Genomic DNA, 20344 nt, shown 5'->3' with positions numbered 1-20344 from the left:
CACTTGTCCCCTTCCCACTCCTGATATTCTGGGACTGGAAGGAGGGGAATGCAGGGAGCGGCCTGTTCATCCATCTGCCCGAGGTTCCTCCAAGTGGGCACCAGTACCCTCAGGCCTCTGCTTTACGCCGACAAATTCAGTAGAGCACAAGCACCACTCATGTGACCGGGTGGACCAACAGGCGTTGCTTGAATAGTGTCATGGTGAGAAAGCTTATGTGAGTTGAGAAATGAGGGTGCTAAACAGTCTCTTAGCCCTTCAAGGCTTCATTTGGCCCCTTAATCTGTGGTACCCTGGGGCCTCTTGGGAGAAATGGTCTCCCAGGTGTGAAGAATGGTAGAGTGGGAAAAGAAAAAATTCTGGATTAAATTTCAGCTCAAATCACATCAATCAAGGAACTTTTTTGAACTTCAAATTTAATTGCAAAATTGAGGCGATGAAACTCCACCAGCATAGAATTGGTGTGGGCCTTAAACAGGGTAGCACATGATAATTTCCTGGACTTCAGCTGGTGCCAGATCAAAGGTTGCTCAATAAACTTGTTCACCAAGACATTGTTCCCATGGCCTTCCATGGTCTTCATGGCCTGCCCAATCTCTGCTTTCCCACCTCATACTCCCCTTGTATTTTCTGCCCCTTCACACCTCAATATCCTGGAATGCTAGAAAAGTTATAAAACCAAGCTAAATGTAGCCATATTAGTTCATGCTACTTGGCAACCTTACAGCACTTCTCTTACTGAAGTCGTCAGCTCCCTAGGGGCCTGTGATCGGTCTCCTCAGGTCTCGAATCCCACCCTGCACCCTCGATTCAGCAGATGGCTCCTGTCAAACTCACTGAGAAGACAGAATGTGGATCCTTCTTTCCCCTCTCCCCTCTCTTTCTCTGTCTGCACTTGAGCCCTATTCCTGCTCCATAACTAAACCCCTCCCAGTATTGCCACCGACTCCTTACGTTTCAGCCATGAAGATATGCAGGGCACGAAGCCAAACTAAACATTGTGCGTGCCCCTCCTTCTCAGCACAAACATTTACACCTGGCTTGCTGTAGTTGTTTTTTCTTTTTTTTTAAACTTACTCCTTTATTCCTGCTTTCTGGCTTTTTTTCCCATCTTGACCCTGTCATTACTCATGAGTGACCTCATCATGTCAAATCCAGTGGTCTTTTCTCATTTCTCTTCTAATGTGGTAAGAGCATAAGAGAAATCAATGCAGGGGAGGGCGGGAGGGTACATTTCCTGAGCAACCATGATGTTAAAAAGCACAAACCTGGGCACTAGTTAACTAGAACAAATGGAGTGTAAGGATTATACAATAGAGGGCTTGAAATGTCATGCTAAGGTGTTTGTGCTTAAGGTGGCCAGCAGTGGGAAACCTCAACAGGAAGGGCATTTGTATCAATGATCAGAACCAGGTTTTGAAAAACTTCATCTGTGGCTTATCGTGGAGAGAGTGGAGAAGGAAGATACTCATGGTCTCTGCTTTCAGGGAGCTTACAGGTAACTTGGAAGATAAACTAATGTGCATGAAATGAAGAATCATACAAGGCATCAAGCAATCAAAAACTAAGTACATATTAAGTGGTCTGGGACATCAGAGGAACAGGAGGGATGATGAATACCAGATTGATCCAGAGAAGCTCTTAGCAGCAGTGGACAAACCTTGAAGAAGGGCAGGAGTTGGGCTGGTGCCAGAGAGCATCCCAGTAGCATAATTAAGTCCAGTGAAAACGCAGCATTAGCCCGTGCTGCTTCCTTATGGAATGGTTGTAACTCAGCCCCTTCCCTTTGCAGTGCAATGGAGCAGGGGTTGGCAAATTTTAAGAGCTAGGGAATAATACTTTGGGTTTTGCAGGCCCTACAGTCTCTGTCCCAACTACTCCACTTGGCCACTGAAGCAGGAAAGCAGCCACAGACAATACTTAAATGAACAGGCATGGCTGTTCCCAGAAAATTTTATTTATGAACACTAAAATTTGTAGCTCACATACCATGAAATATTATTCTTTTCTTTAATTGTTCTTATAATTTAAAAACGTGAAGACCATTCTTAACTCACAAACCATATAAAAACAGGTGGTGAGCTGATTTAACCTGTGGGTTAGTGGGTTAGTGCCGTGGAGGGCTAGTGTGGGGCCCTTGGAGTCAGAAGACATGGGTCCACGTCTGACACCAGCATCCCCCTCACCAGATGTACAGCTAGGCGTGAGTCACTTACCTCTCTGTGTCTCAGCTTCCTCACCTGCGGAGGAGATAAAGATAACAGCATCTGTCTTCCCTGGTTGTGGTGAGGATAAAACGCGTAGGAAGTCTTGAACAGATGAAACCCACCTGGAGGAACAACAGAATTCTGAACATAAGTGGGTTGGAAAAAACTTGAGGTTTTGAGTCGTGAGACTTAGGATTTGGTTTAAGCTCTGCTACATGACCTTTGGAGGGCCGTTTCTCTGAAGAGCACAGACAAATGCGGCAGTCTAATCCCAGACCCCATCCCACCTCGCCCAGATGAAAGTGCAGCTTCCCACCTGGGACAGGCTTGCGTGTCTAACACCGCCCCCTCCCAAATTAAAGCTGGATCATTTCTTCTCCTTCTTATCCCCTTCAGTGACCTACCTGGGCACTTCAAGTGATGGCCCAGGTCCTAAGAGCACAGCCCACAGGACCCTACATACTGCGGCCTCTGCCCACATATCACAGCCCTCAATTCCTACACTCCAGCTATAAAAGCCTTCTCTCGGCGCCTCCAGTGTGCCCAGCTCATTCAGATCTCAGGGCCTGTGTCTGCTCTTGTCTCTGCACAGGCCACCCACCCTGAACTCTTCAGGTGGCTGCCTCACGACACAGGTCACCTCGTCAGAGTGTGAGCCCCCACATTCCCAACATTTGGTTCTTTTACGTACATAATACATTTATGATTTTATATTTATTTGCTGGCAAATTTGTTTCTAATCTGGCTCCTCCACTATACATTAGGCTTCTCAAGGGCAGGGATCATGTCTTTTTTACTCGCCACTGTATCCCCAGAATCTAGCACAAAGTTGGGGGTTCATAAACAATTCCATGGCTGAATGGATGAGGCCCGGGGGTAACTATATGGCTCCTTCTTTCCTGTTTTCTTCATCCATAACCAAAGGTGCTACCTCAACACAGGGCTGGCCTCCAAACTGAACAGGTGATTTTGCTAACAACATGTGCAACCCTTATCAAGCTGAAATCTACGTGATTTCAAATCTAAGCAGAATCAAGTTCAGGAAGCCTAGTTTAATAGGCAAAGGTAATAAAATAGAAATACCATTAAAAATGCCCAAAACAATTGTCCACAGCATAACTACCGAAGACTGTCTGTCTCTGCTTACCTCCTACTCTCATAACCCACTGCGGCTCCCCTCGTGACCACCCCAATGAAAACCTCCTTTTCACATTCAGTCCACACGCACTTTCCGTCTCTGTTGTATAGATCGGCTTAGCTTTCCTTCCAACAATAAAGACCCCTCTTTTGTAAGAGGAGAAGATTGCATAAAAGATGGGCCCAAAATTACTACATTCTCTTTGGCCAGCTTGGGAAGGTACAAAAATCTGTCAACACTCTCACATTAAAAAAGTTTGTCCTCTTGCATACAACTCACAGCAGACTTCAAATTGATTAATGGAGTCTCCTTGATAATTTCTAGGGAGACGTGAGTTTCATTGCTCAATTTGTTAATGGAAACTATAGACGGGCTGCCTATGTGGCGTGCGGAGTAATAGTCTATTGTCCATGCTGAGAAAATTTTGGCTGAGAAACAGAAAGTGAGGTGTTTGTCTTTCCCACGCATTTTAGCCAACTGAAGGTCTCTTTGGGTTCAGGGTTCAAGATAGAAAAAGGCTGTAGAAATACAAAAATGAGTACAAATGTAAACTGGAGTCTAAGACTTGGCCACATTCCAAGTCACCCATGTAGACAGAATCGAATTCTGGGTCTGATAGTTTAAGCTTTGCTATTTTCAATAAATTAGCTGCCATTATTAAATGCTGGAGACAATTTTCGTGCTTGATGTATATGTTCATCCTTGAAAAACTGTGGCTTCTCTGCTCCGAGTGACATTTATCCATTCTTCTTCTGAGCTCATCTGAGCAGAAAGAAAAAAATGCAAAGGGCTGAAATGAGAATGGGACAGATCTGATTTTTATTCTCATATCAACCCCGAGTGACTTTAACAAGGCAATCATCTTCCCTGTACCTTAATTTTTCAATTCGCAGTGGGATTAGCAATATCTGTCTCTTCCTCGAGTCCCAGAAAGGCTGAGATGAAGTCGAATCCTCTTTCCAGAAACATCTTTACAATAAAACTACTGCACGCAGAAAAATGCAATTTCTCAATCTTCTATGTTGCATCACACTTGACACGAGATTTTATTAGAAGAAGAGTTCATCAAAATAAAGGTAAAACGGCCACTAGCTGGCCATTTTTTAGAGGGTGTTGTGCTGAGATTTTCCTTCTGCACAGGAGATATCTTCAGAGCACAGCGAAGAATTGGGCACCCAAAACAATTGTCCACACAAGGACCATGAGTCTGGCACTTGGTCCAGACTGGGGGATGTGAATGGTTATTAGTCACAGGTTCTTGTGATTAGGAATGTTTTGATTATTTTAAGTGTTTTTCAGACCCCAGCGACTAGAGGAGTATTAAACCAACCAACACTCACATTTGTGGTGCAAGTTATACCAAGAAATGTTTACTGATACCAGTTGGCAACAATCGAAGCCCTTTTTAAACGATGCCCCACCAGAAATAACCAACAGAATGACAAAGTACAAACTTTAGTGCTGCCCAACAGAATGACAAAGTACAAATTTCAGTGCTGCCACATATGTCCAAGCTTTCTTCAGCTCAGCGTTCATCAGAACCTGCAGCAACCAAAGCAGAAGCTCACCCCAAATCTGCCCCTGGCCACTCATCCAGCAAGGAGTATTCCCCCTGCAGTGAAAGTCAGCTACCCCAACCTCAAGCAGAGCCTAATACAACAGAGTTAAAAACTAGAGGGGTTGAGGATGGGTGAGTTATATCAGCAAAACCTTTACCAGTGCCCACTGATACTCAGGAAAACAGAGAAAATGCAGTCTTGTTCTCAGTGGGGTTATAATAATCTAAGGAGGTTGGGCCAAAGCATATACTAGGAAACAGCACTATGACACAGTAAGAGACTGGGGTGAGTGTGCAATGTACAATGAATGCTAGCACATACAATGATGCATGCTGCTTTATTGTTGGGTACTGAAATGCCAGTAACCTAAATGGAATACTTACTGATTGGGCCCGCTGCCCCCTGGTGGCAGTTGTCTGCTAGGACTTCAATATCTGGGCCCTGTGGCTTATTGGGGCTTCTGGAACTACGATTACATGATTTGATGTAAAGACTGGAAAGATTGACCAGGAAGCAGAGTACAGACTCAGGGACTCCCTCACTGTCTTCTTGCTTCTTGAGACAGGGTGTCCCTCTTTACCACATCCCTACCCGACCCAATGTAAGAACTTTAACCCACTCTTAGAACTTTGTGGCCACCACTATCTCTGGCTAGCCCTGGCTCCACTCAGGAAACCAGTGGATTTCCTCAAAGCCCCACTGACACGGATTTTGCCAGGTGAGGTGTATCTTACAGAAGATTTGGGGAGTGATTAGAGAAATCAGAGAATTACAGCATAGGACAGAGTTGTACTGCCTTTGAATGTACTCTCAGGTAACCACACTGTTCCTTGAAGCATATTGAGCAGTCCTCACAAATTTCCTCACAGGAAATTTCTTCTTGGCTGTTTCTTTTTACAAGTCCTTGCTTTCAACCTGGGCCTCTCCCTCTCTCTTTTTCTTTCTTTCCCTCTCTCTCCCTCTCTCAATCTCTCATCTTTCTCTCTTTCTTGTTATCAATATTGTTAATGTTTATTTTTCCCTCACCGAGACCAACTTAGTATTTTTAACCCCACCCCCCAAATTAAGCTTCTGGCCTATCTTCTCTTATCTGAAAACACGATAAGTTCTTCAGCCAAACCAACTGCCGCTCAGCAATTCAAAGCCTGCAGAAGCTTTGTAGTTCAGAGTTTGTTTTCTCTTAAACATATCCACCAAATAAAATTTTAAGTAGGAATATTAGCCACCTGCCTCCATCCACATCCTCACCCTGCCCCCGAGGAGACTGGAGGGAAGAGAGGTGTGGGTGGGGGAGCTGAGTGTCTTTCTGCTGGAGTCTGGTGTTTAAGTACCTCTTGTTGGAGCATTTCCAAACTCTGGGGCCATTCCTGGCAACGCGCCTTCTTCAGGACCTTTCTTTTTGCCTGAGAGAGATGATCGAGAAAGAATTCGAAACAAGGACATAAGGCCGTGGGCAGATCAATAGCATCTACAGCGAACCTTCAGCATGAGAGTCAATGCCGAGATGGGCCAGGGAATTCACCGTGCAATGTCTTCTGGGAAGCTGCAAGCCTGGCTGCAAATAATTGAAACCATCCCTTGACCTTTTTAAGAAATGTGCTGATCTGGAGATACTTTATTTTTTGGAACTAAGTAAAATAACATGAGATTTGTACTGCTATAATAAAAGATGTACTACAAAGCCGCAAAAATTGAGATGTGCGGAGCTGGCACCAAAAAGGAGGGATATATCACGGAAATAGAACAAAAGCCCAGAAACACAGCCAAGTATATGTGTGAGTGTATAAGGTACAAGTGCAACTTCAAATCCATGAGAAAGGATGGCATATCTAACAGTAGTACTGGGAAAATTGTAAACAGTTATTGGAGAAAGAATGCGGAGACTTTTCTCATTAGACTCACCAAATAAATCCCTGATAGACTGATTGTTAAGTGCAAATAATCAAATAAATAAACCAGGAGGAAGTCTAGGCAAAAGTTTTCATGATTTTGGTCTGGGAAAGGCCATTCTAAGTATAATATGATAGAAGCCACTAAAAGGTCTTACAAGTTAGTAAAGATTATATGAACTCTCCAAACGTAAACTGAGTCAATTATACAGGCAGGTGATTTACAAAAGATGAAATGACAATGACTAAATAGCATAATTATAAAATTTTAATTGATAGTGAATCGAGGGTATTAAATGTAAAGTGGGGAACCATGTATAAATTATCATGTTGTCAAAGACTAAAAGACGCACTAACGCCCAGAGCAGCCATGCAGAGGAAAGGGAAATTTCATAAAGTGCTGCTAGTGGTATAAATTAGCATATATTTTCTGAAAAATGACAACATACACCAAACCCTTAAAAACGCTTTAATTCTGACCAGTTAATCCTTGGCAAATAACAATGAGAGCAAAGGCATATATTTGAATATTAAATTATGACATTAAACAAATATCAAAACATTATAAATAACTCATATATTCAAATTAGAAGACTGGCTAAATAACCATATGCCTCCATAAAATAGAAAACTTACAGTCATTAGAAATTTTGTTATAGAAATATATTTATTCACATTAAAAGATGACTGTTACATAGTAAAAATGTTTAAAGTAATCTAAAATATGCTTATGTATGTACAAATATGAGTGTGTGTAAAGAAAGATATAGGAAGATAGTAATCAATTTTATTAGAATGTATTTCTAAGTGATGGGATTATAGGAAATTTTGAAGGTTTTCTTTTAATGCTTGTCTATATTTTCAAATCCACAATGAATAGATTGTACCTGTAGTGAGAAAACCGTTGATTAAAAAATGAAGAAGCAAGAATTCCTCAGGCCTCCAGGCTCTCTGCCTGCAGGGTCTGCATTCAGGCAGATGCCAGCACTCTCCTCCAGGAACCTTCCCTGGTTTGCTTGGTTGAGAGTCTCACTCTGCAGTCCCATTACTCTCCATGCACTTTGTAACAAAACACCTGTGATAGTCAAGGTAATTTAAAATTTTAAAATATATTTATATATTGTTATACTTTATATATATTTATAAAGACCCCTGACACCTGTACTCAATGTCTCTCTGCCACTGTCAATTATGTCTCATGTCACGCTTTGGAAGTTCTCTGTCCCCTGCAACAGACTGAACTCCTGGAAGGAGACCAAAGGTTGGGAGTCTCCTTCATGTCCCCGGCCCCAAGTACAGGGCCAGGTATCTAACAGGTGCTGAATAAATACTTGCTAAATTTATTAATCAATAGGTCTCAGTTTTCGCCAGCCTCTAAGAGGACTGCCAGGGCTTTGAGATTTGCCTATAATGCCTGGAAGTAAAAGTAAACCAAGAAATATAGGAGTTTTGCTTTCATTTCGTACAAAGAAATCACATTTACCAGCAGAGAAGACAATTTTTTGCAGGAAGTAAAAACTCAGCACCGTGCTCTAAGACAGCCTGAGGGTCGTTTAGGAAGTTTAGGAGGATGAGGCTGCTCTGTGCGCGTCAAATGAGGAGTGGCCCGAGAAGTCCAAGACACAAAGTTAGGGCTCAGGGGAAGGGCGCACTCCTAGTCACCTCAAGGTTGCAGGACCATTTCAGGAGGCAGAATCAGTTTGTTGCTCACGACCTAAAATGAAGTAGGCCACAGATTTTTACTCAGTTGAAGAGGAAGTACATCAGTCACAGCTGCCAGCAGAAGACTCAATGACAGTGACTCAGCCCCGGCTGTGTGCTTCGAACTTGAACTTGCACATGAATCACCAGATAGTCAGTCTTGTTAAAATGCACACTCTGATTTGGTCTATCAGGGGGAACCCTGAGTTTCTGCATCTCTTAATAAACTTCAAGGTATCCCTAATGGAGCTGGCTTTATAGATAGTGAGCAGCATGCCACAGGAGGTATTCAAGAAAAAGATGGACAATTATGGGTATCGTAGAGAGGGCTTATGCACTGATTGGGGACTGGGATTACACAATGCTCCTCGACCTCTCTGTAACAGCTGAAATCTTCCACCACCACCACCACCAAATAAAGTCACCCACAGAAAGCCAATATAGAAACCCAGCAAAGCCAAGCTGTCTTGCAGAGTGAAGGTGGGGAACCCAAGGCCCTGCCCTGTTGGCCTCCTTTTCCCCCACCCCACAGCACCTAAAGTCTCTGTAAGGTTTATTAGAAGACACCTTGGATACTATTTAATAAACCTATCTATCTTCACTAAAATGCTGAGGATTATTTCAGGAACTAGAACTGATGCTTGGACAATGAGTGACTCCATCTAGTGAGCGCTTAGCAAACCTGGATTAGCGAGCATTAAGGTGTTAAGGCGTTAAGGACAGGGGAATCTGCAGGATTTGGAGCTGCACCGTTCCATATTCAGCAAGTTTATCTTGTAAAATGTGTCAAGCCTTATTAGCTGCTTAGAGGAGTGCACCGGAGAGAACAAAGACATGAAGCTGTTCCATGCACCTTCCTGCCGAATGTACTGACAAGTCCATTGGCAGGATTTATTGACCAAAACCAATGCAATTGCATCAAGTGGGAACCAAGCAGTCCCTTCTCTTGCCGTCTCTTGCAATCACTCTGGCTTTCTCTGGCTGACTTCTGGTGCCTCCTGGACCCCTGATCTCTTCTTCCAAGGCGGATAGTAATTTTGAGAATCGATAAAATCTTGCCTAGCAGGAATCTAGGGAATATCAAATTCGAGAGCCAAAGAAAGCATGGAGCTGCACAAAGGAGGATTACACTTGCTTCAGTGAGCAGTTAGCGCTCTAAAATAATGATTTTGGCAAAAAAGAAAAGAACAGAGTTATCTCCAATTAAGCACAAAGGTATGGTAAAAGGTGTCAAGGTAGAAGAAATATATTTATTTTCGTATTTTTAATGATTCATTTGATCTATAATGATTTAGAATTTTTGATAAGCTGAATGTTGTTTGGATAGAGTATTTTCAATTTTTTTGTAAAAAGGGTTTATCTGACTGAGATTTAGGAAGATGTATTTAACCTTTGATCCTGTCTAAGGATCCAACTTGTAGGGTTGTTTGTTCGTTTTATTATTTTGGAGGGGGAGGTTTCTGAGGAGTGCCTGGTGGGAGCAGAAGACTACAAATTGGGAGATCCAACTCAGCTAAAATATTTCTTTTTAAATTAAATTTGATTTATTCTAATAAAATATATGTAAAACTTACTATTTTACATCCACAATATTGCGCAACCATCACCACTATTTGTTTCCAGAACTTTTTCCATCCCAGTTTCTGTACCTATGAAACAACGACTCCCATCCCCTCCCTCCAGCCCCTGGTAACCTCTAATCTACTCTCTGTCTCTGTGAATTTGCCTATTCTAGATATTTCTTAGAAGTGGAATCATACAACATTTGTCCTTTTGTCGTATGCTTGCAAGGTTCATCCATGTTGTAGTATATACCAGAACTTTATTCTTTTTTAAGGCTGAATCATATTCTATTGTATGTGTATATTACATTTTGTTCACCCGTTCATCTATTGAGGGACTTCTGGGCTGTTTCTGCCTTTTGGCTATCATGAATAGTGCTGCTACGGGTGTTGGATTAGTTAGTTTGGGTATGAAAGACACACTAGCAGGAGTTATCTCTAGGAAGTAGCCTGAGGAGTTGTTAAAGCAACTGGAAAAGAGTGTTAAAACACACTTTAGTAAAGTCATAAAATCTCAAGCAGTGGTGTCCCAACAGGCTCATGGACCTTGGATCTGAAACATCAGCTGTCAACACTAGATGTACACCAGAATCACTCGGGCAGTTTCCCAAAATATGTGTTCCTCTTCCCATACTCAGGCCAATTAAATGAGTATCTCTGGGCACTGATCGTTTTAAAAGTTCCCCTAGTGATTCTCATGTGATTCTGGAGCTCAGTGGAACAGCGTTTCTCAGTCTGAACCTGGATCAGCAGCATAGCCTGGGAACTTGTTATAAATGCAGATTCTCAGGCCCCACCCCAAACTGGCTAAGTCAGAAACTCTGGGTGTGCTCCCACCCTCTATGTTTGTACAAGCCCACCAGGTGATTCTAAAGCAGTGTCAAGTTCAAAGATTACTAGTCCAGAGTAAAAAGCATGGGTGACTTGTTTGCAGTATCCTCCCCTCATGTCCCTGACGCTGACATGGGTGCCCAGTGCTCTGAGGCAGTGGCCCTGCCAAAACTCAGCTAATAGGTTTTATCACCAAACAAATATCAGTCTGCATAAGATGAGGCTGTTCTTAAAGAGAGAAGTAGGTGCAGCCTGGAGGTTCTCAGGGTCTCCCTACCTGCATAGCCACTGCTTTGATTGCAAATGGTGTCTACAAAAACCAGGAAGGAGGCTGAGATCAAGTAGAAAACACAGTATACAGTCACTGCCATGATGGCTGGAGAACTCAGAGGTTCCCAGAGAAAGTAACAATCCAGAGGAACCTTAAAAGCCTCATGAGACTGGAGCAGCACAAAACAGATGCTCCGAGCTCCCTGCTTTGCTGAATCTGGTTCATTACTTAAAATCTCTTGAAATGTCTTCAAGTTATAAATTTTAATACTCAGAGTAGTCTTTGAGTATTAAATTGTGAGGCTTTGCAAAGCAGTTGAAAATAAAGTGTGGATAAAGGAAAAGTTGAGTGAATAAGTGAGTTTTCCTTATCAGAAAAAAATCACCATGGAGAGTAAGCATAAATAGAGTGGAAGAAAATATCATTGGGTGACTTTTTTCCGGTGACAAGAAGCTGTTTTTGAAGTCTGTGTTTTAATCCAAGCCCCTCTTTTTACCAGCTGGGAACTTAGGCAAGTTAATTAAATTCTAAATTTTGGTTTCCTCCTCTACAAAATGGAATCATGACGGTACCTGCCCAATCGTTTGTTTATAACGTCAGGATTGAATGAGATAATGCTAGTAAAGTGCTTTGCATTGTGCTGGTCACTCAGTGAGATCTAAATCCCACTTCTGCTATGAATACTATCACTGACATTATTATTAGCCCAGTGACTTAGAGTAACCCCTCAAAAGTATTAGCTATTATTATTATGATGATGATTACTATTACTAGTGCTACTACTACTACTACTACTAATACTACTACTACCATTAAGAATGCTGAGCCCCTCCATTAAACTCACATCAGAGGAAAGAGCCATAACTAGCCAGACATGCCAAAGTACTACTACTACTACTACTACTACTACTACTACCATTAAGAATGCTGAGCCCATCCATTAAATTCACATCAGAGGAAAGAGCTATAACTAGCCAGACATGCCAACGGTCCCCTGAGAAAAATATTCTTTCTCAAAATTCAAAACTTATTTGAATGTCCTACCTAGAAGGAGCCCTGCCTTAAACAGAACAAGATAAGTTATGCTGTTGTAGCGAACTTCAAAAATCTCATTGCAAAGGATTATTTCTCGCTCATGTCCCAGTCAAACTCAAGTCAGTTGGTATCTGTCCTCCAAGTGGTAACTCAGAGATCCAGGCAGCTTCCATCTTAAGATACATTTTTAAGAATCAAATTTAGAAGTGGCTTACACTTTGTGGCTTTCTCCTACTGATCTAGACTAGGATAAGTCTTATCTCTCTCCTCTAAGGTAATTATTCTTATATCTGTGAATCCATTTGTCATATACAATGAATTAGGGCTCAACAACCATTGTAGTGGTGTCATCTGACTGTACTAGCTGATCTACATCCCTGCACCAAAATCGAGCCTAAGCGTAATCTGAAAGATATTGAGTGGTACGATCACCTCCTTCATTCTAGAAAACATACCTCTATTAATGAAGCCTGAGGTCGCATTCTTTTTTTTTTTTTTTTTTTTTAAGGAAGAGTGTCAGCAATTGCACTTAACATCAATTAAAATTTCCTTAGGTATACAATGTATTCAGTTCACACTCACCAATGTTTATTCTTCTCTTTTCAATCTGAGCAGGAATCTCCATTATGGAAAAAGTTCACAAGAAAAACGTGTTGAAGAAGTTTGCTTTCTCTGGTTTATCCATTAATACATCTCCCACTCATCCAATGCAGGTGGCAAGCCTCGCTGAGGTGTGTCTTACCCAAAGTTATTAATGGCAAATCTGAAAAAGGTAGCTGTCAAGCCTCGATCACCGTTATTTCTTAGACTGACTCCTCCCATCCACTTTGTTGCAGGTACCACATTTGTGTAACTGTGCTGATCTACTTCCTCCCCCTGCTGGTGATCGGCTATGCATACACCGTAGTGGGAATCACACTGTGGGCCAGCGAGATCCCCGGGGACTCCTCTGACCGTTACCATGAGCAAGTCTCTGCCAAACGCAAGGTGAGCAAGGGACAGGCAGCATCTAACCCACTCTGGCATAGGTGACAGGCTGGCAAGCATATGGGCCCCAGAGCCTCAGGAAGCACAGAGGCAGTGGGCACAAAACATCCCTGGGTCTGGGGAACCGCGGAGGGAACAAGAGGAAAAGGGAGGAGAGGGGATCTTTTTTCAATGTATTTGTAACCTAGGCCTGCCTGTACAGGCGCGAGCCATTTTGCTCGCACCTTAACAGTAATTGCAAACTGTCAAGCCATTAATGCGCGCGCGTGCGCGCACACACACACGCACGCACGCACGCACACACACACAGAGCATTTAACTATGAAAGCATTGAGGAGTTATTCATTCATCTTTTTGTTAAAGTTTGGCAAAATAATACATCCACTTGGTCAAACATCAAAAAGTATTAAAAGGAACATTATAGTGACAGAGAACAGATCAGGGGCGGGGGGAGGTTCATATTGGGGAGAGGTCTGCCTATAAAGGAACAGCATGAGTTTCTTTGTGGTGATGGAGCAGTTTCACATCCTAATTGTGGTACTGTTTTCACGCACCTATCCATATAATAAAATTTTGTGGAACTACACACCCTCCAAAATGATCATGTGGAAAAACTGGCAAAATCCAAATACAGTCTGCAGTTTAGTTACTAGCACTGCGCTAATGCCGGTGTCCTGGTTTCGATCACGTTGGTGTAGTTATGTAAGATTATATCACTGGAGAAAATAAGGAACACTCTGTACTATTTTTGCAACCTTTTAGGAGTCTTAAATTATTTCAAAATGAAAAGTTAAAAAAAATATTAAGAATCTTACCATGAAAAAGCTCCCTCCTTTTTAGATGCTCCATCTGCCTTGTTCCCAAGTGCACAAGCTCATGTACTACGGTGACCACTGTTTCTTATTAATCCTTCCAAATACTGCAATGCATTTATAAGCCAAATAAACATAAATTTTCTTTCTTTTTTACACAAATAGTAAATATACACTTTCTGCCCTTTACTTTTTTCATTGAACAATATCTGCAAGACCTTCAAAATTTATATAGTTTCTCACTCTTTTTTTTTTTCTTTTTTTCTTTTTTTTTTTTTGGTACCCCTTTGCATAGTATTCCATTGTGTGATGACTAGGTAATTCTTCACTGATTTATTTAGAGGGAAGGGGTTACATCACCCGGTTGTAAATCCCTTTAAACATCTGACGCTCCCCTGCTGCAGCCAACAGCTCCCCTGCTGTCCCCTGTCCTTCCCTCCTGCTAAAATTCCAAGCAAGAAGGCTGCCCTAGCTCAGCGCCTCTCCCATCTGGTGCTTCTCCCCTTCCCAGGTCTTTTCCTCCTGAACCCCCATTCCCCCGGTCTCATTAACCTGGTTTCCTTTGTCTTCTTCAGTCATTGCCCAGAAGGATGATATAACATAGTGGTTCTTGAGCATCAGTGTGCATCAGAATCATTGGAAAGGTTAGTCAAACACAAAAATCTGGGTCCCACCCTCCAAGTTTCTGATTCAGTAAGCCTACGTGTGGTCCAAGATTTTGCACATCTGACAAGGTCCCAAGTGATGGTGATGATGCTGGTCCTGGGACCACACTCTGAGAACCACCGACATAACCCAAGTCTATTGGTACCACCTATAAAAGATCCTTCTTCTTCCTCAAAGCAGTTATTATAAATACTTCCCACCAGATGCTGCATTGTGCAAAGCGAGAGGGCAGGAGAAGAGAGAAAGTAGGCATGAGAAAAGGAGGGTGCGCTGGTGGTCTCACCTGTCTCTCCCTCTGGCCAGGTGGTCAAGATGATGATCGTTGTGGTATGCACTTTCGCAATCTGCTGGCTACCCTTCCACGTCTTCTTCCTCCTGCCCTACATCAACCCAAATCTCTACCTGGAGAAGTTCATTCAGCAGGTCTACCTGGCCATCATGTGGCTGGCCATGAGCTCTACCATGTATAACCCCATCATCTACTGCTGCCTCAATGACAGGTGAGGACTCCCCCCACATACTTTCTCTAGGTGCCATGAGACCATCTATCTATATAGTCATCAAGCAGCCAACCTAAATGAGCAAGGTTGGCTGTGAGACAAGAGGGAGAGGTGGGGAATGCAGCAAACTAATCCCCGCATTACTCAGCCTCTGCTGATTATCACCATACAGGAATATAAGCCCAGCTTATATTTTTTCTTTCCCAAGAGGAACCAGAAATCTCTATTTTTGTATGATATTTTCTGACTTTTAAACACTGGCAACTAAGTGGAGGTTGGGATGCGGATTTAAAAAAAAAAAAAAAGCCTCTGTGATTAATGAGCATAGAGCAGGTCCACTAGCTGGATCCAGTTTGTGGACTGTGCATTTGCTCACACTGCCCTATGGACCCAGTGCACGGGAGGCTGTGCGTGGAGACAGAGACAGAGTCAGAGAGAGACATGTCGAAGGAAGGTGACTGGCAGAAAGTCACCCTTCAGGCAGTGAGCTACCTGAAGGATGTTGAATTGACCCAAAGTTGGCTGACCCCACACCAGCAGAGGCAGCATAGTTCAGCAGCTGCCCTCGGTAAAGACATATTTCTCTTGAACCTAGGTTCTAATCCCGGATTTGACCTTAACAGTTGACCTTTAAATCTTGTTGGCCTTAGCGTCTCCAGTTCTCAATTAATTTTAAAAATAGTAACATGGAGTCCCACTTGGCTGTGTCCATGTGTTAAAGAGCTGATGCGGTGGTAGGAACACCCTCTGAAAGCAGGCTGTCCCCAGGGTCACCTCTCGACCTGCTCTCTCTCCAGGTTCCGGGTGGGCTTTAAGTACGCCTTCCGGTGCTGCCCCTTCATCAGTGCCAGTGACTACGAGGGACTTGAAATGAAATCCACCCGGTACCTCCAGACCCAGGGCAGCGTGTATAAAGTCAGCCGCCTGGAGACCACCATCTCCACAGTGGTGGGGAATCACGAGGAGGAGCTGGAGGAGGGCCCCAAGGCCACACCCTCATCCCTGGACCTGACCTCAGACGGCTCCTCTCGCAGCGACTCCAAGACGGTGACAGAGAGCTTCAGCTTCTACTCCAACATGCTCTCCTAGACCCCAGCGCCTTCAGCAGAGGCAGCCACCATCGTCTTTGTCTTGTTTCACTTCATGCATGAATAATTCCTTGATCTGGAAACCATCAGAAACACCCCAACACTGGGGCTTGTGAAAATGGTCAGAATGGTTTAGGGAAAACATTCCATCCCAGACTCTTCCCTGTTTTTGCCACCCCCATGCTGTGTGACCCAAGGCAAATCAGTCTCTGAGCCTATAGGATGGGAAGACTGGGCTTAATTTTCTCTGCAATTCATTCCATGATTCTGGAATGAACTTTGGCTGCATGTGAGCACTCATTTCAAGATGAATCCTGCAATGCGGCAACAGATCCAACTGATCTGTTTGCCTAGAGCCTCTGTCTTACTTCAGTACTGTCATTCTCATTATGTTCGGATCACCTTCCTTTAGCTGGTAGCCTCTTTCACTTGATAGGCTGGACAAAAGAAGGAACGAAATAAAAATCTGAATGAAAGATTTAACCCCATCTTACAGGCTCCCGTGAAAAGAAGACAAAGTGTTCCTTTTAGGCATCTCAGTATTTTAGGATATCATGGGATTGAGAGCCTAATATTCATCTGCCTTATGTCTATGTCCCCAGAGGCTGTCCTGAGAAACTGATGCAGGCAGAATATGTCCATTGATGCCAAGTAATGTCTGTCATAAACCAAGAGTCAGGAGAGCTGCACCATCTTTAATTTGTCTGAGACTCTTTCCTTATTTGTAAAACTGTAGGTCTGAACTAGATCATCTAAGTGTCTCCAAATTTTAACATTCAATTGTTCAATGATTGCATGAGCTTTTGTTTGTTTCACCAAAAAATGATGGCCTCAAAGAATAGGAGCAGAGTGTCTAGTGACTTAATACTCAGCTCCTGGAGAAATAGCGACTGCTAAGACCATGTGTCAATACCCATATCAGACATTCTCTGATTTATCCTAAAACATGAGTACTTTTTTTCTCCCAAAAGGATTTGGCCTTTACAGAGCTGAGGACCTGGTGTCAAAGACTGCATCTCTCCATCAGGCTAAGTCGCCTGCTGAAGATGCCATCAGGAAAACAAACTTGTGGGCTCCCTGATCTGGCCTTTTGCGTATCTTAGGACAGGGGTACGAACCCAGAGTCTTAGCTTTACACTAGCATCTGGCCTGTACTCAGATGCCCAGTGAGCGAGGGGCCTCTGGGAAGAGGCTACCTGACACCTTTCCTTCACACTATCTGCATCTCACTTCCCTGTCCCCAGCTTTATTGGCCTCTTGTCTATCAAAGGTGAGAAAACACACCAACCCTATGGAACAGTTCATCGACTGAGAGCCATGAACTTAAGGCTTCATATCCCAACACAGCTTTGGAGTTTCCAGCAGGTGAGCATGCAGTTCCTTTCTGTCCCCCAGATCTGCACTTCATCCTGATGTAGCTGAAAGCAGAAACCTCATGTCACATCCATGAAAGTCCTCCTTGTGGTTTGAAGAATGGATGCATGCGTGCTACACCATGGTATGGAAGGGGAACACCACTGCCCACAGGATGTACAGCCTTTACCAGCCCCACTGGCTCTAGCCCTACCAAGGTATGAGCAAGAATGGGGGGAGTCATAGAGCAACAATACAAGAAAGAAGGACCTGAAGACCATACTCTGCAAAGCCTTGTGGGAAGGATTAAATAAATTAGGTAAAGCCAGCTCGATGCAGATATATGGTGGAAGATACAATTTAGGGGCATCGAAAGTCAGTGCCAAAAGCATTAGACATACTTCCGATGAGAATGATTCACTTCAGAGAGATATAAAGAACCAGCATGATTATGAGAAGCACCTAAAAAGAAAGTATCAAGGAGTCAAGACATCCTCTCTGTGGAAGAGGTTAGAGCTGAATACAAGAATTATTGAGTGCCTGCTCTGGACCTGGCCTTAAGCTGGGCACACACAGGTTCTTCCACTCCTGAGGAGCCTACTGGACTGGCCATTGCTAACTCACCAGTCCTAGTCGGTCCAGCCTGCCCAGCAGGCATGGAGGCGGCTGAGAAGCAGATTCTCCCAAAAATTCTAAAGACACATACTCAGCATGGATAATCGAGCCAAGAGCTGAGACCTTCAGAGAGCCTTTTGCGGTGAGAGTTCTCTGAGATAATTCCAGGGGACCTAGTGGGATGTGGTCAGACAGCATTGTCACTGCAAATAATTAGAGGGAGTGTGGGATGGTACTGGGCAGTTTCAAATATGGCAAAATATCCCCTCTTAGCAAGCCCAGCAAGCCTTCCTCTGACCCGCTCTCCAACACCCATTTAACTTATAAAAATGTCATCAGCGCCCATGAGTGAGAAACATCACAATTTGCACTGTGCATGGGTCTCATTCTTATAGCAATGTGTCACCCTGTGTTTATCTCCTAAGCGTTTTTCCTTGGTGTACTATTCAGTAGTAATAACGACATCATGGGGCCAATCTTTGTTATGTTACTTCCAAAATGTGAAATCCAGTTGCTGTCAGTATATTCTCAGTATTGTACCAATCTCTCCTCCTCCTCATTCTTTCACAGAGAGGAGCTCATGTGTATCGTGGACTCACAGTCACGCATTGTAATTGAGGGGTGGGGAGGGGGACCTTTATGGGAGGGGCTAAAGGGCAGGAGTCCTTGTCCTCCTCCCCACCCGAACCAGAATGCGAAGGCATGCTGGAACACCCTTTCTCTGGGAAAGACTGAGGGGACGCCTAGGAAAATGGGAGCTGGCTTCAGTTGACCTGGGGAAAATCCTATAGCTGGAGCCAGGTTGTTTCTGAGGTTTCCATTTTCCAGCCTGGGATCCTGGAAAGAATTTCCATACAGAAATAAAGTATGTGTTTGATTATCTCATGTTTCTGTCTCATCTCCATACCGCACAGGAGGTTGAATGGAGTGGTACTATGAACCCTTGTAATCTGCATAGTCAGAAAGATGAAACTCAACACCCAGAAAACTCCTAACTCTGTGACTAAATGAGATGTGGGGACTGTTTCCAGGTGGGGATCTGGGAAGGTAAGGCGTAATTGTGTGAAGTGACCAGTGATGTCACCTGTGAAAAGAGCTGTGTCAGTTCAGGTCCTCCCAGAAGCAGACATCAAGACAGAGTTAGAAGTACAAGAGGTTTACTGGCAGGGGAATACCTGGGAAAGATAAAGAAAGGAGGAAACTGGAGTAGGCAGAGGAAGCCTGAGACCACCCTGCAGATCTGACACCTATGAAGCGAGGAGGAGGGGAGGGGTGGGCAGGAGACGCCTCACACTGTGGTGCAGCTCTGAGAAACTCTCAGTTGGCTCAACAGCATCTAAAGGTGCCCACAAAGAAAGCCTGCATTGGCATCAATGGCCAGGCCTGGTACTCCAACATGCTGGGTCACTAGCTGGGAGCTCTCTGGGGAGAGAGTGGTCTGACTTGAACACCATGATGGGTCCTGAAGGTGCTGCAGCTGGCGGCCATCAGCTGATGGCACTCCCTACACCTGGCCTCTCCTGAAGGGAGGTCCGAGCCAGGATTCCCACAACTGCCACCAGAGCTTTGGTCAAGGCCCCTGTGTTTGGGAACCATGTCAGGAAACCCTTGGCAGGATTTGAAACTTTAATGATGATCTCTGTCAGCCTTGGCAACCTGCATTCGACTTCCTGGGCCACCCTGTGCCACCTCACCTCTCAGGCACGTGCCCTCAAAAGAGCAATGAGCAGCTGTTCGCAGACTTACAATGACAAAGACAGTAAAGGCACTGAAAGAGGGAGTGACCCAACATACTTTGTTTTAGAAACAAATAATAAAGATGTTTCTGTTCAAACTAAGGCATCTTAAACTGAGGTGCCTGGATAAGCTTCAGTGAATCCACATATCCCCTATACGATCCCCATAAATCATATGCAAAACATTGTGTGTGTGAGCATGTGTGCAAAACCTAATTCTCAAAACTCACTCACCCTTGGCTCACCAGAGAAAGAGAGAAATTAAGCTATTTATAGGAGAGGGGCGAAGATCCATGAGACCTGCAGAGCACAGTGAGAGGTATATGTGCCCCAGGAGAACCAGAGGGGCTGCCGAGAAACCGGAAATAGCTTTGGAACAAGATCATAATTCACC

At 43.8% G+C, this 20344-nt stretch overlaps 1 protein-coding gene across 1 annotated transcript in view; it reads left to right on the top strand.

Moving 5' to 3' along the window:
* Positions 1 to 16920, top strand: part of TACR1 (tachykinin receptor 1) — a 140570-nt gene extending 123650 nt beyond the window's left edge. The window contains exons 3-5 of the mRNA XM_015592946.2: positions 13030 to 13180; positions 14962 to 15158; positions 15956 to 16920. Of these exons, the coding sequence (XP_015448432.1) occupies positions 13030 to 13180; positions 14962 to 15158; positions 15956 to 16247 (640 nt within the window). The 3' untranslated portion in view covers positions 16248 to 16920. The remainder of the gene's footprint in view (positions 1 to 13029; positions 13181 to 14961; positions 15159 to 15955) is intronic.
* Positions 16921 to 20344: the final 3424 nt, after the last annotated feature.

This window comes from Pteropus alecto, unplaced genomic scaffold (assembly GCF_000325575.1).
Source record: "Pteropus alecto unplaced genomic scaffold, ASM32557v1 scaffold100, whole genome shotgun sequence".
Taxonomy (NCBI): domain Eukaryota; kingdom Metazoa; phylum Chordata; class Mammalia; order Chiroptera; family Pteropodidae; genus Pteropus; species Pteropus alecto.
Note: the sequence above shows the minus strand (reverse complement) of the source record. Positions and strands in the feature narration are given on the sequence as shown.